The 14,800-nt window shown below is 44.2% G+C and overlaps 1 protein-coding gene across 6 annotated transcripts in view; it reads left to right on the top strand.

Moving 5' to 3' along the window:
* Positions 1–14,800, top strand: part of ATP2B3 (ATPase plasma membrane Ca2+ transporting 3) — a 182,714-nt gene that overhangs the window by 122,674 nt on the left and 45,240 nt on the right. For all 6 annotated transcript variants that reach the window (XM_038747648.1, XM_038747654.1, XM_038747649.1 and 3 more), the window contains one exon: positions 7,907–8,141. In XM_038747648.1, coding sequence (XP_038603576.1) covers positions 7,907–8,141 — 235 coding nt within the window. The remainder of the gene's footprint in view (positions 1–7,906; positions 8,142–14,800) is intronic.

The following is a 14,800-nucleotide window of genomic DNA, read 5'->3' on the forward strand; positions in this document are numbered from 1 at the left end:
ATGAGAGTATAGCAAGACCTAGGCCAGGATGATTTTGCATCATAGTATTTATTGAACGCTTACTGTTTGAAGAGCACCATCCTCTTCATCTTCCCAACCAAATCCTGTCCTTCCCCACCTTTCAATACAGTACAAAAGAGTTAGTAGGTATGTCCCTTGCTCTCAAAGAGTCCGCAATCTAGAGGGGAAGACAGACATTAAAATAAACCCAAGTGCTTTAAGGATACAGATCCAAATGTATAGGTGATACAGAAGGGAGAGGGAGTAGAGGAAATGAAGGTATAGTTGGGAAGGCCTCTTGGAGGAGATGCAATTTTAATAAGGCTCTGAAGGTGGGGAGAGTTGTGGTGATGATGATGATGGTATTCATTAAGTGCTGACTATGTGTCAAGCACTGTTCTAAGCGCTGGGGTAGATACAAGGTTATCAGGTTGTCCCATGTAGGGCTCACAGACTTAATCCTCACTTTACAGATGAGGTAACTGAGGCACAGAGAATGAAGAGACTTGCTCAAAGTCACACAGCTGACAAGGAGCGGAAGCGGTTGGTCTCTCGTATGTGATGGGGGAGGGAGGTTGTGGGTAAGGGGTCAGTGGGAAATAGATTAAATTGAGGTACGGTGAGTAGGTTGGCACCGGAGGAACAAAGCCTGCTAGCTGGGTTCTGGTGGGAAATCAATGTGGTAAGATAGGAGAGGGCAGGCTGATTAGTTGCCAATTGTCAGCTGTGTGACTTTGGGCAAGTCACTTCACTTCTCTGGGCCTCAGTTCCTTCATCTGTAAAATGGGGATGAAGACTGTGAGCCCCCCCCAGGACAACCTGATCACCTTTTAACCTCCCCAGTGCTTAGAACAGTGCTTTGCATACAATAAGTGCTTAATAAATGCTATCATTATTATTAGTAGTCATAGTAAGGAGTTTCTGTTTAATGCAGAGGTGGTGGGCAAGCACTGGAGGTTCTCAAGGAGTGGGGAGTGATGGATTGAATGGTATTTTTAGAAAAACTATCTTGGCAGCAGAATGCAGTAAGGACTGGAGTCAGGAAAGACAGGAGGATGGGAGGTCAGCAACGGGGCTAATGCAGTAGTCAGGTGGTATATATGTGCTTTGATAAGCATAATAATATTTGGAATGGAGAGGGAAGGGTGGATTATAGTGATGTTGTGATGGTAGGACTGACAATTTGGTGACAGATTGAATATGTGGATTGAATGAGCGCACTGAGCCAAGAATAATGCCAAACTTACAGGCTCGTGAGACAGGGAAGAGTGTGGTGTTGTCCGTGATGATGGGAAAAACGGGGAGGACAGGATTTGGTTGGGAATATGAGGAACTCTATCTTCAACTTCCTGACGCATCTCTATCCATAGGTCTTAGGAACTCTGTTACCAATGAGATTCCTTCCTTACCTTACCCCTTTGCTTTCAGCCTACATTGCCAAGGTAGGTGGCCATGACTCAGCCAACATTTAATAATAATAATGATGGTATTTGTTAAGCGCTTACTATGTGCCAAGCACTGTTCTAAGCACTGGGGTAGATACAAGGTAATCAGGTTATCCCACGTGGGGCTCACAGTCTTAATCCCCATTTTACAGATGAGGCAACTGAGGCACAGAGAAGTTAAGTAACTTGCCCAAAGTCACACAGCTTGCAAGTGGCGGAGCCGGGATTAGAACCCACAACTTCTGACTCCCAAGCCCATGCTCTTTCCACTAAGCCATGCTGCTACTGAGATCTCATTAAGAGCCAAGCACTATACTCGAGAACCCCACTAGACTGTCAGTTCCTCGGGGACAGAAATCATCTACTACATCCATTGTACTCTCCCAAGCATTTAGTAAAATGCCCTGCGCAAAGTGAGCTCTCAATAAATACCACTGGGGAATTCATTGATTGAGGTGGGAGCTGAAAACTGCATTCCTTGATAACCCTGTTTGGATGTTATCCCGTTTGACTAGTATACCTGATTGCAATTTTCTGACTTGATGAGGATTTTCTTCAGCAATCAATCAGTCCATGGTATTTACTGAGGACTTACTGTGTGCACAGCACTGTTCTAAATGCTTGGGAAAGTACAATACATTAGAGTTGTAGACGTGATCCCCACCCACATCAATGGGGGTGAGACAGACATTAAAATTACAGATAAGGGAGGTAGTAGCGTATGGGGATTTACGCAAGTGCTGTGGGGCTGAGGTGAGTAGCAAAGTGCTCAAGGGATACCCAGCCAAATGCGTAGTCAGATTGTTTCCTCTGACTTCAATCATCAACCAACCAATTACTGGTATTTGATGAGCACCCACTGATGGTTAGAAACTGTACTAGACATTCCACCAGCAGTAAGACACATATTCCCTGCCCTCAATCATCTCTCCCTGAAGCCCTATGATATTGGCTGTATTTTTCTACATTCTCCACTGAATTAAAGCATGTTACCGTGCTTCTGAACTCAGCCAGTGCTGGCATCTCCATCATATTGTTGCCCTGGATTTTGGAAAAGCCACAAAGACAGTCTCCCCTCATCCCCCTCTCTGCTTCCTGCTTCCCTGTCATGTGGTCTTGCAGTCTTGAAGAAAGGAAAAGACAGGAGAAGGCCATTTGCTGGCAGTGGCTCTCATCGTCTTGAGATTTCCTTTCTTCATCAACTGCAAGGAGCCATCCCTGCTGAAGAAAGGGAATCTTTGGCTGTTGTTGGCACGAGGCTTCAGAATACTGATGGGTGGGAGTATCAGCCTTTGGTTTCATGATACTTGCTACAGCCTGCTCCTAACTTATCAGCCCTAAAAATTGTTACTGACTTCTGAGTGAAATGCATTGATCTGGAGAGAAATCTGCCTAATTAAACTCACTATCTGGTAGCAAAAGGAAGGCTCCCCAAGAGGACACTATCACCATCATCGTTTTCGTGAGCAGTGCACTGTCTGGGGAGCTTGGGACCAAACGGTAAAAATAAAAGGCACAGATGTTTCCCTCAAAGAGCTTAAAACCTAATGGGGAGACAGGCATAAAATGGTAACATTGGTACTACAGGAATCTAATGGGAAAACATAGATACAGTTGGTCACTGCAAAAGTAAGAAAAAATGAATTACTAAGTAAAAAAAAAACCTATCTGCACACATTACTGCTGAGCTGATAATGAGTTTACTTTTCCAGTGGGCTCTGAAGGTGGGGTTGGATGAGGTTTGATGAATTTGAGATGTGGAGGGAGTTCCATGTGCGGGGGAGGGAGTGAGCAGTGGGTTGGAGACAGGAGAGTCATGAGCGAGATACAGCTAGGTGCCTAACTTTGCGGGAGTGAAGAGTGGGAGCTGGAGTGTAGCAAGAAAAGAGGACTGGAAGGTAAAAAAAAAAAAGGGGCCCTGAAACCAGGAGCCTGCTTCCCGTATCTGTAATTGACAATGTCTGTCTCACTTTAAGTAGATTGTAAGCTCCTGCATTGCAGGGATCAAGTCTACCAACTTTATTTTACTACATAAATCAATCACATTTGTAGAGCGCTTACTCTGAGCAGAACATTGTACTAAGCCTTTGAGAGTATGATATAACAGGGTGGGCAGACACATTCCCTATCCACAATGAGCTTACCGTCTAGAGGGGAAGATGGTCAATATTAATGTAAATAAATTATGGATATGTACATAAGTACCATGAGGCTGAGGGAGGGACAATAATAATAATATATTATATAATATATAGTATATAATATTATGTAATATAACATTATAATAATGGTTGTTGTTGTTGTATTTGTTAAGCATTTCCTATATGCCAGGCACTGTTCTAAGTGCTAGGGTGGGTACAAGCAAACACGGTTGGACACAGACCTTGTCCCACATGGGGCTCATGGTCTCAATTCCCATTTTCCAGATGAGGTAACTAAGGCACAAAGAAGTGAAGTAACTTGCCCAAGTTCACCCAGCAGCCAAGTGGTGGAGCTGAAATCAGAACCCACAACCTTCTGCGGCATTCTGCAAATAAAATTTGTGAATCAAAGCGCAAGGGTAACGTGAAAGGTAGAGGGAGAGGAGGAAATGAGGGCTTAGTCAGGGAAGGCCTCTTGGAGGAGATGTGTTTTCAAAAAGGCTTTGAAAGTGGGGAAAGTAATCGTATGTTAGATATGAAGGGGAAGGGTGTTTCAGGCCAGATGCAGGATGTGGGTGAGAGGTTGGCGGTGAGATAGACTAGATCAAGGTACAGTGAGTAGGTTGTCACTAGAGGAGTGAAGTGTGTGGGCTGAGTTGTAGAAAATCAGTGAGGAAAGGGAGAAGGGGATAAAGTGATTAAGGTCTTTAATAATAATAGTGATAGCATTTGTTAAGTGCTTACTATGTGCAAAGCACTGTTCTAAGCGCTGGGGAGGATACAAGGTGATGAGGTTGTCCCACGTGGGGCTCACAGTCTTAATCCCCATTTGACAGATGAGGGAACTGAGGCACAGAGAAGTTAAGCGACTTGCCCAAAGTCACACAGCTGACAATTGGCGGAGCTGGGATTAGAACCCACAACCTCTGATTCCCAAGCCTGGGCTCTTTCCATTGAGCCATGCTGCATGGAAAGGAGTTTCTGTTTGATGCAGAGGTGGGTGGACAACCACTGGAGGTTCCTGAGGAGTAGGGAAGCATGGAATTAATATTTTTGTAGAAAAATGATCCAGGCAGCAAAGTGAAGTACGGACTGGAGTGAGGAGAAACAGGAGGCGGGGGAGGTCATCTACAGTGCTCTGTGCACAGTAAATGTTCAGTAAATACGATTGATCGATTGGTCGGTTTTCATCCGATGCAGAGAGAATTGGGGAGGTATTGGAGGTTTGCAAGGAGAGGAGTGGTGCAATATGAATGGTGTTTTAGGAAGAGGATGTAGACAAGAGTGTCTAGGATATTCTGAGCACGGAGCGAATGTCAGAAACTGATTTTGTCTCTTGCCAACAGAAGCAGCCTGGAGCGTGACCAAGCAGGTAGGGAGGCAGGAGAGGTGAGGCATCTTTTTTGCTGTTGCTTGAGCTGGCACTGCTCTGGAGCAAAGCTGATCTTTAATTTCCACGTTTGCCACTCTGGAAGGTTTCACTTGGACCTTTTACCCACAGATGGCTTAGAAATAGAGGAATCCGCTTGTCCACTGTCCATTCCTGATTCTTCGTGGAATGTTTGCTCAAACTGTTAGGTACAATGTGGGGGCTGTTTTGTTTGGCTTTTTCTCTGTTGTTCTGAATTATGAATAACTGTTTCTGGGAATTACTTCCTGAAGCTCTGCTTCTGCAAAACCCTGGAGTCAGGTGGCTGAGTACACAGGATGTTTTCCCCCCAGGCCCACTTTATAAGGGGCCAAATTGGCTATTTGGTGTCCACTGAAGATGACTAGTCCCAGACATGTGCCCTGATCCTTGGGCCTACCCCTCTGTTACTCTCAATGCCCTCTAGGTAAGGATATCCTGACAAAGAGATGCGAGCAAGTAGGCTAGGCTATCTGCTGCTCTGGACAGGTGAGGGGGTGCCCAGGCCCCTTACCCATAGATTAGCAGAGACCTGATCATCCTGCCATGGGTCTGGGCCTGGCATCTAGCTGAAAGCCGGAGGAATGTTTTCTCTATAAAGGTGGAAGTGGGATTAGGATGATGTCTAGATTGGGGAGTATTTCAGGAAGGCAGGAATGGCCTGTAATGCCTCTTTTAGCAGCAGCAGCCTCTTAAGGATCACCCAGATTATTCAATCAGTTAGTGGCACTTATTGAGTGCCTACTGCATTCAGGGCACTATTCGAAGCACTTGGGAGAATACCAAACAGTCACAGACATGATGCCTGCCATCAAAAAGCTATCAGTTTTGTGGGGGAGACAGACACTTAAACAAATTACAGATGGAGGAATAATAGAGTATATAAAATAGAAACATAACTACTCTGGGGTGGGGGGTAAAGGGTAAGTTAAGCTTTTAGGTGGTATAGAGGGACTTAAATGAAAGTAGAGGGACTTAAATGACAGTCGGGGGATATAAGGGGAAGCCTTCTAGACTGGGAGCCGGTTGTTGGGTAGGGATTGTCTCTATCTGTTGCTGAATTGTACTTTCCAAGTGCTTAGTACAGTGCTCTGCACACAGTAAGCACTCAATAAATATGATTGAATGAATCAGGAAAGGCCTCTTGAAGGAGATAATATTTTAGTTGGGCTTTGAAGATGGGGAAGCAGAGAAGCAGCATGGCCAAGGGCCTAGGAGTCAGAGGACCTGGGTTCTAACTCTGCTCCGCTACTTAGACTGCTCTGTGACCTTAGGCAAGTCACTTCACTTCTCTGTGTCTCAGTTCCCTCAGCTGCAAAATGAGGATTCAGTACCTGTTCTTCCTCCTACTTAGACTGTGGGTCCCATGTGGGACCCGATGATCTTGTTTCTACCCCTGCACTTAATATAATCCTCGACACATGCTAAGCACTTAACAAATGCCATTATCATTATTACTATTATTATTATTATTATTACGAGAGCCAGGTCTGTTGGATATGAAGGGGAAGGGAGTTCCAGGGAGGCAAGAAGGGAAGGGAGATAAGAGATAGGCAACTGGGGAGACAAATATCGGTGCAGAACATCAGCCCAAAGAGTCTAATTGGGTTGATGTCTGGAGCTGAGATGCTGAAATGGGCTGCTGTAGCCTCAAGACAAAGAGCAATCAGGCTCCCAAACTGAATACGTCTGTCTTGGGAAGGGCAGGAAGTTTGTACTATGACACTCCCTGTTCAGGAAGGGTTTAGGAGGATTAATTTGGTGACATGCATTTCATTTGCTGTTCTAAACATCCTTCTCACTTCAAGGAGTCACAGACTAAAGAAGAACTGAAATTGGTTGAAGGTTGTGTGAAAGGTCAGGGGAAATTTTCCATCTTTGGGTCAAAACACCCTGCAGAATTTCAGAAACTTTCCCTATCTGGGTCTTCTGGCTGGAAAAGGGGGAGCTGTGATGCAGAGGCAAGTTATCAATCGGTCAATCTTATTCATTGAGCACTTACTATATGCAGAGCACTGTACTAAGTGCTTGGGAGAGTACAATATAATAGAGTTGGTAGACACATTCTGCCCACAACGAGCTCACAGTGTAGAGAATATCTTTCCCAGATCAACATTTGCTCTCCCTCTAAGATGCAGCCTCTAAATCCTTGGTCATAGAACATGCAGACCTCAAGATAGGTGTTTTTTGACTAAATTGTAAAACTCCCTGAGGGCCAGGATTGTGCCCAACAACTTTTCGTACTTTCCCAAGTACTTAGTATAGTACTTTGCACATAATAAGCACTCAAGTCAGGATCATTTGATTTTTCCTCTTGTATATTGAACCACAAAATTCACTGTATCATATATGAATGTCAAGTTTACATATTTTACCACTTCTGTAGAGAGACCCAAGACCATGCTCACCTGGGTTTCAAATTCTGGCCCAGACTGCTAGCTCTGAATTCATTTAAAATATTTTCAAGAAATAAGTTTGGAGTCCAGAAAATCTCATTATAACAAGCCATCTCTACCAGCCTGGGGTACCGTGACCTACTCCAGTACAGTTCATTTGTCTTACATGGGTGAGCACTTTGCCTCCAGGAATCTCTGTACTCTCCCAAGGGCACCTTAGGCTCTAGCCAATTATAAACCATGATGAGAGTGATGAGGATGATGATAACTAGGTTGAATCCACATTCACTACCAGAGTGTCAGGATTATTTAAGCATGTAATATCAGCAGGTATCCAGGGCAGTTCCCCGGCTAAGCCCCAAGGAAGCAAGAGCCTGCTTAGCCTGGGACCAGCTCAGTAGACTTATTCATACAAATCTTGCTTAGGACGCTTAGCACCCCTGAGAGCAAGGGGGATTTCTCACAGTCTGCCTTCACCAGGCTTGCTTTTTTTCTTCCCGTTCCCCTTGTCTCCAGGTGTACGAACATCTTAAATAGCAGCGGTGAGCTCCGGGGCTTCCGCCCCCGTGATAGGGATGAGATGGTCAAGAAGGTCATCGAGCCAATGGCCTGTGACGGATTGCGGACCATCTGCATCGCCTACCGGGACTTCTCTGCTGGGCAGGAGCCAGAGTGGGACAATGAAAATGAGATCGTTGGAGACCTGACCTGCATTGCTGTGGTGGGCATCGAAGACCCCGTCCGACCCGAGGTGAGTCCCAGAGAACAGTTGGGGAATTACCCCTTATGCTGCCCTTCAATCCCACTTCTCCTTAGTGACCTTTATTTTTTATTGTTATTTTTTAAGACCTTACTCTGTGCCAGGCACTTTACTAAGCGCTGGGTAAGATACAAGGTAATCAGGTTGGACAAATCCCTGTCCCACGAGGGGCTCACAGTCTTAATCCTCATTTTACAACTGAGGTAATAGAGGCCCAGAAAAGTGAGGTGACTTGTCCAAGGTCACACAGCAGACAAGTGGCAGAGCTGGGATTAGGACCCAGGTCCAGCTGAATCCCAGGCCCATTCTCTATCCATTAGGCCGCACTGCTTCTTCATGGTGGCCATGGTCAGTAGACAGTTTGGAGAGCCTGCCTGGGGAGGGATCCCTCCCTTAACCCCACAGCACTTAGATACACAGCGTAATGCATTTATATCATTGACTGTCTACACCTCTAGACTATGAGCTCGTTGTGGGCAGGGAGTGTATCTTCAAATTATGTTATATTGTACTCTCCCGAGCACTTAGCAGAGTACTCTGCATGCAGTAAGCACCCAACAAGTACATCTGATTGAATAGGAGGGGGCACCATCTGGGAAATTCATTTCCAAGAGGTGCCTGCCTTTAAAAGGCATATCTTCATAAACTCAGACTTTCATGGGGATTTTTTATTTGTATGAAAAATTCAGAGTCCCAGATTCATTGAGTTGTAAACTCCAGCTACCCTGGGACTACTTTAAATTCAGTCCACTGCTTTAATTTCTCTGGTGAATTCCCTAAGAAGCTAGTGCCGTTCTGGGCACACAGCAAGTGCTCAGTAATTAATGTTGATGTCTCCATTGCTGGTCAATTCCCAACATACCGAATGTGTTCCTGATGTTAAATGAGGAATACGTCTTTTTACTTTGGGCTCCTCTGAATCTAGAGTTTCTAGTTAATAATAATAATTGTGGACTTTGTAAAGGGCTCATTATGTGCCAAGCACTGTTCTAAGCACTAGTGTAGATACAAGATAATCAGTTCCCACATGGGGTTCGCAGTCTAAGTGGGAGAAAGAACAGGTACTGAATCACCATTGTGCAGATGAGGGAGCTGAGGCACAGAGAAATGAAGTGACTTGCCCAAGGTCACACAGCAGGTATGTGGCAGAGCCAGGATTAGAAACCACGACCTCTGATTCCCAGGCCAGTGCTCTTTCCACAAGGCCTGTTGTGTCTTCATACCAAAGGGTTTTCTTTCTCCATCTACATCTTTCCCTTTTCTACGGCAACCCAATACTCAGAGAAGCAGCATGGCCTAGTGGGGAAAAAAAGCATGGACTTAGAAGTCAGAGGTCCTGGGTTCTAATTCTGGCTTTGCCAAATACCTGCGTATGACCTTGTGCAAGTCACTTTACTTCTCTGGGCTTCAGTTTCCTCATCTGTGAAATGGGGATTCAATACCTTTCTCCCTCCTACACAGACAGTGAGCCCTATGCAGAACAGAGTCTGTGTCTGTTGTGATTATTTGGTATATATTCCAGTGCTTACTACACTGTTGGCAAATAGTAAGCACTTAACAAATACCACAATTATTATTATTAATTCCTGTTTGCACTCAACTTACTGAAATCTTCAATTCTGCCAGAATATCCCTTCACACCAAGCAGTTTCTCCTGCCCCTCTCATCTAGAGCTTTCCCTCCCCAGCTCCACAGAAGATCAGCATAGATGGACATATACACATATGTTCTGTGTTCTGGGATACAATGTGTGTGGGAGAGCAGGAAGTGGGGATTGTATATGTGGGTGCATATGATTTGGGCTCATTTTATGAGAGAAAATGAACAATATTTGAAACTTGAAATCTAAAATCAAACTCACCTCTGAATGTCAAATTCAAGTTCATTTTATTCTGACTCACCTTTCCATTGCCTTGTTACAGAATGTGAAATGCCGGGGTAGAGCAAGTGAGACTTATATCAACATATCTGTATTTGTAAACCTAAAAATATTGGTTTGACAACAAAGTCAAACAAAGCCAATACTTGATTGTCCCTTATAAGAAGGGAAAGAGAGGTCATGGACAAATGAAACAACAAACAGAATATGGAAACCTCATTTCAGCCTCTCCAAAAAAGCCAGGTTGGGCTGCTAGTGACCTTTGAAGCTTCACTCATTTTCTTTCTTCTTTTCTTCCTTTGGAGGAGATGCTAACAAACACCACTATTTGTCTGAGTGTGACCTTGGGCAAGTCACTTAGCTTCTCTGTGCCTGTTACCTCATCTATAAAATGGGAATAAATACTGTGAGCCCCATGTGGGACGAGGATTGTGTCCAACCTGATTAGCTTGTATCTACCCCAGTGCTTAGTACAGTTCCTGGCACATAGTAAATGCTTCACAAATACCATAAAAAAGAAAAACAGTGAAAGAGCCAAAAAAATGGAGAGGAGAAAAAGGAGGGGAATTAGCCTGGAGAGTGCACAACTTGGAAAATGAGACATGGAATAAGTAAGACATAGTTTAATTAAGATTTTTTCATATAGAGATTTTTGCCACCCATATTCTAGAACACAGCCCATCATCATCAATCGTATTTATTGAGCGCTTACTGTGTGCAGAGCACTGTACTAAGCGCTTGGGAAGTACAAGTTGGCAACATATAGAGACAGTCCCTACCCAACAGTGGGCTCACAGTCTAAAAGAGATGGGAAAGGAGGAGGAAAGGAGATGGGAAAGGAGATGGGGAAGGAGGAGGGAAGGAGAAGAGAAAGGAGGAAGGAAGGAGAAAGGAAAGGAGGAGGGAAGGAGATGGGGGAGCCCATACATTTGATATGCACCAATTTTCTCCTGTGTCTGGTATCTACCCCAATGTTCAGTAGAGTGCTTGGCACATAGTAAGTACTTAGCAAATACAACAATTATTTTTAATTCCAGTTTGCACTCAATCTGTTGACAGCTTCTTCAATTCCGCCAATTTCATCATTTCCTCAACTGGGTGTGGAAAATGTACAGACCTAGTTTTAGGTTCTGTTGATACTATCCTTAGTCATCAACCTTAAACTTTAGAAATGTAAAATTTATGGTGGAAAGTTCCCTAATGAATTAATTCTGCCTCTTGTTGCCAAAGGACGAACATCAGAGGAGCCTATTTTTGCCTTTGTTAATCAAAAATTTGACTGTGACTGTCTCAGCTTAAGTTTAGGAGCATGTAGAAAATGCCCTTTTAAACATGTTCTTAAATATGAAAATTGTGTTACTGACTGTAACACGAAATGTCTTCACTCCCGGTGCTCAAGTCCAGGACTCAGCTGAGGTTGAGGAATCTGGATGTATTTTAAAAAGAGCAAAATGAGCTGATCCAGAATTGGTTGCTATAAATCTCATCTCCCTACTTCTTCACCAAGCTCCTTTTTTTCCCTCCAAAAACCAAAGGAAATGTCAGCCAAAAAAGTGGAGCCCCTTTTCCTCAACAGCCCTCCCTATTAACTTCCCCTTTCAAATGCATTTTCCATTCTGAAAGTTGCTTGTTTTCTTCTTTATTCTTGAATTCCCTCCTTTCTTTATAGAGTACATTCCTAAATATGGAAATACCCTCCCCACCCCTCACCCCCCTCATGCCAGCCAGTAGGAAACATTTATTTCTAATAGGTTCTTCAGGAATTTTTGAATCTGTGACTGCAAATTTTTCCAAGTGAATTTCTTGATTTCTGTTGGTTTAATTTAGAGGATGAGGTATGAAGGCTCCACAAAGTTACTGCCACAGAATAGAAAATAGACATTGAACAGCTCAGAAAGAAGGTATTAACAGAGCCAGGTGCCGTCTTGGCTGGGGACAATTCTTGGTGATAAACTTGAAATAAAAACCCCAGGCAACACTGTGCCATTTTATTTGGCTCTGCCCCTTACAATAAGTAGGAAGAAGCCTAAGAATAACTGGAAACCTTTTTCTCTGGTTTCTCAAACCATCCTATTTTCTGGCCGCTCACCTGAGCAGGATTTCAAGTTGCTTTTGCTGGCTCTAGATGGAACTCCCTTCTTAGAGGGTTAGGAGGCTGTTTTTCCTCTTTTAACCATCACAGGACTTATGGAAGGAATATTGAGGTCTTGAAACAATGTAAGGGGAAGTTGTACTTCAACTCTGAATGGCACTTCCTGCTGTTCCAGTTTCAATTGTTGATTTAAATCTCACTGGTGGAGGGGGTTTAGCCTGGGGATTGGCTGTTGGATTCTCAGTGTCAGGGGTGCACAGCTGCTTGTACAGCAACCCAAAAGGCACTGGAGGGCAAGCCATTCTAACTTGTTCACTGTGCCCATTATTCATCTCAGGGTTTTCAACAATTTCGTGTTTCAAAGCTAATTCCCCCCATTAAATTACTGCCACACCCTTATCATCTAGGTGGCCACTGAAATGCCTGTCTGCCTTTTCTCTGCCAGGTGCTATAAATTAATCAATCAATTGTATTTACGGAGCACTAACTGTGTGCAGTGCACTGTACTAAGCAATTTTTAATGGCATTTATTAAGTGCTTACTATGTGCAAAGAACTGTTCTAAGCACTGGGGAGGTTACAAGGTGATCAGGTTGTCCCACAGGGGGCTCACAGTCTTCATCCCCATTGTACAGATGAGGAAACTGAGGCACAGAGAAGTTAAGTGACTTGCCCAAAGTCGCACAGCTGACAATTAGCAGAGCTGGGAATTCAAACCCAGGACCTCTGACTCCAAAGCCCGTGCTCTTTCCACTGAACCACGCTGCTTCTCATTCATTCATTCATTCATTCAATCGTATTTATTGAGCGCTTACTGTGTGCAGAGCACTGTACTAAGCACTTGGGAAGTACAAGTTGGCAACATATAGAGACGGTCCCTACTCAACAGTGGGTGCTTCTCTTGGGACAGTACAATCTGAGTTGGTAGGTATGTTCCCTGCCCACAATGAGCTTACAGTCTAGAGGAGGGAACAGACATTAATATAAATTCTGAATAAGTGCATAAGTGCTGTGAGGCTGAGGAAGGGGTGAATAAAGAGTACAAATCCAAGTGCAAAATACAACTCAGAAGGGAGTGGGAGAAGAGGAAATGAGGGCTTAGTCAGGCAAGGTCTCTTAGAGTTGTGATTTTAATAAGGTTTTGAAGGTGGGGAGAGTAATCGTCTATCGGATGTGACGTGGGAGGGCATTCCAGGCCAGAGGCAGGACGTGGGTGAGAGGTCAGCGGTGAGATAGATGAGATCAAGGTATAGTGAGTAGTTTGGCATTAGAAGAGTGAATTGTGTGGGCTACGTTGTAGTAAAGGTAGGAAAGGCTGAGCCGATTGAGAGCTTTAAAGCCAAAGGCAAGGGGTTTCTGTTTGATGCAGAGGTGGATGGACAACCACCAGAGGCTCTTGAGGAGTGAGGAAACTTGGACTCAACATTTTTGTAGAAAAATGATCCAAGCAGCAGAGTGAAGTATGGACTGGAGTGGGAAGAGAAGGGAGACAGGGAGGCTGATGCAGTAATCAAGATGGAATAGGATAAGTGCTTGGATTAAAGTGGTAATAATAATAATAATAATGGTATTTGTTAAGCGCTTACTATGTGCAAAGCACTGTTCTAAGCGCTGGGGAGGTTACAGGGTGATCAGGTTGTCCCACGGGGGGCTCACAGTTTTAATCCCCATTTTACAGATGAGGTAACTGAGGTGCAGAGAAGTTAAGTGACTTGCCCAAAGTCACACAGCTGACAGTTGGCGGAGCTGGGATTTGAACCCATGACCTCTGACTCTAAAGTCCATGCTCTTTCCACTGAGCCACACTGTAGCAGTTTGGATGGAGAGGAAAGGGCAGATTTTTAAATAGAATTGTAGCAACACCATCCCTGTCCCATCCCCAGCCTCAATAATCTCTTGCTATCGCATTGTCTCTCTTTCAGGCTGTGAGACTCAACTGGGGAGAAGGCAGGAGGGAGAGTGGCTCTCCTGCCCAGAGCCCCTAATACACACAATGCAAGGGATATGAGAAACATGCATCAATCAGTCACTCATATTTATTGAGTGCTTACTGTGTGCAGGTGTTGTACAAAGTACTTGGAAGAGGATAATGTAACAGAGTTGGTAGACACATTCCCTGCCCACAAGGAGTTAGTCCAAGCTGCCAAATAAATTAAAAGCCTCTTCAGTGGCTACTCTGACTCCTGGAAAAAGTAAATCCCAATGTCCTGGATGGATCTGGGTTTCCAACATCCAAAACCCTCCAAAACCCAGAGGGATAGAGTCTTAAAAGCTCTCTTTTATTCAGCTACTGGTTATTCAGATGCAGCAATTATCTTCTAGCATTTCTCCCTGGAAGTACCTTCTGTGGAAATCCCCACAGACTCCAGCTGAAGCCAAGTGAGCTTTGAGGCTCCCCGTGCCTTGTGCTGGACATGATTTATGCACTTCCTCACTAGGGAAGTGTCCTAGAAAATGTACCATGAATTTAAGAGCTGAAAGGGATCCTGACAGGTCATTTTTCTAATTCATCAGGCAGGAACCAATCTTAAACCATCCCAGACAGTTGAGACTCAACTTTGCTTTTAAAGACCTCAGAGAAGGAGATACCACAGATTCACTACTTGCCTACCCTTTGAGGAAACTCTTTTTTCTCTTTTTAAGAACTCACTATGTAGCAAATCAGGCTGGACACAATCCA

This window comes from Tachyglossus aculeatus, chromosome 6 (genome assembly GCF_015852505.1).
Source record: "Tachyglossus aculeatus isolate mTacAcu1 chromosome 6, mTacAcu1.pri, whole genome shotgun sequence".
Lineage (NCBI taxonomy): Eukaryota > Metazoa > Chordata > Mammalia > Monotremata > Tachyglossidae > Tachyglossus > Tachyglossus aculeatus.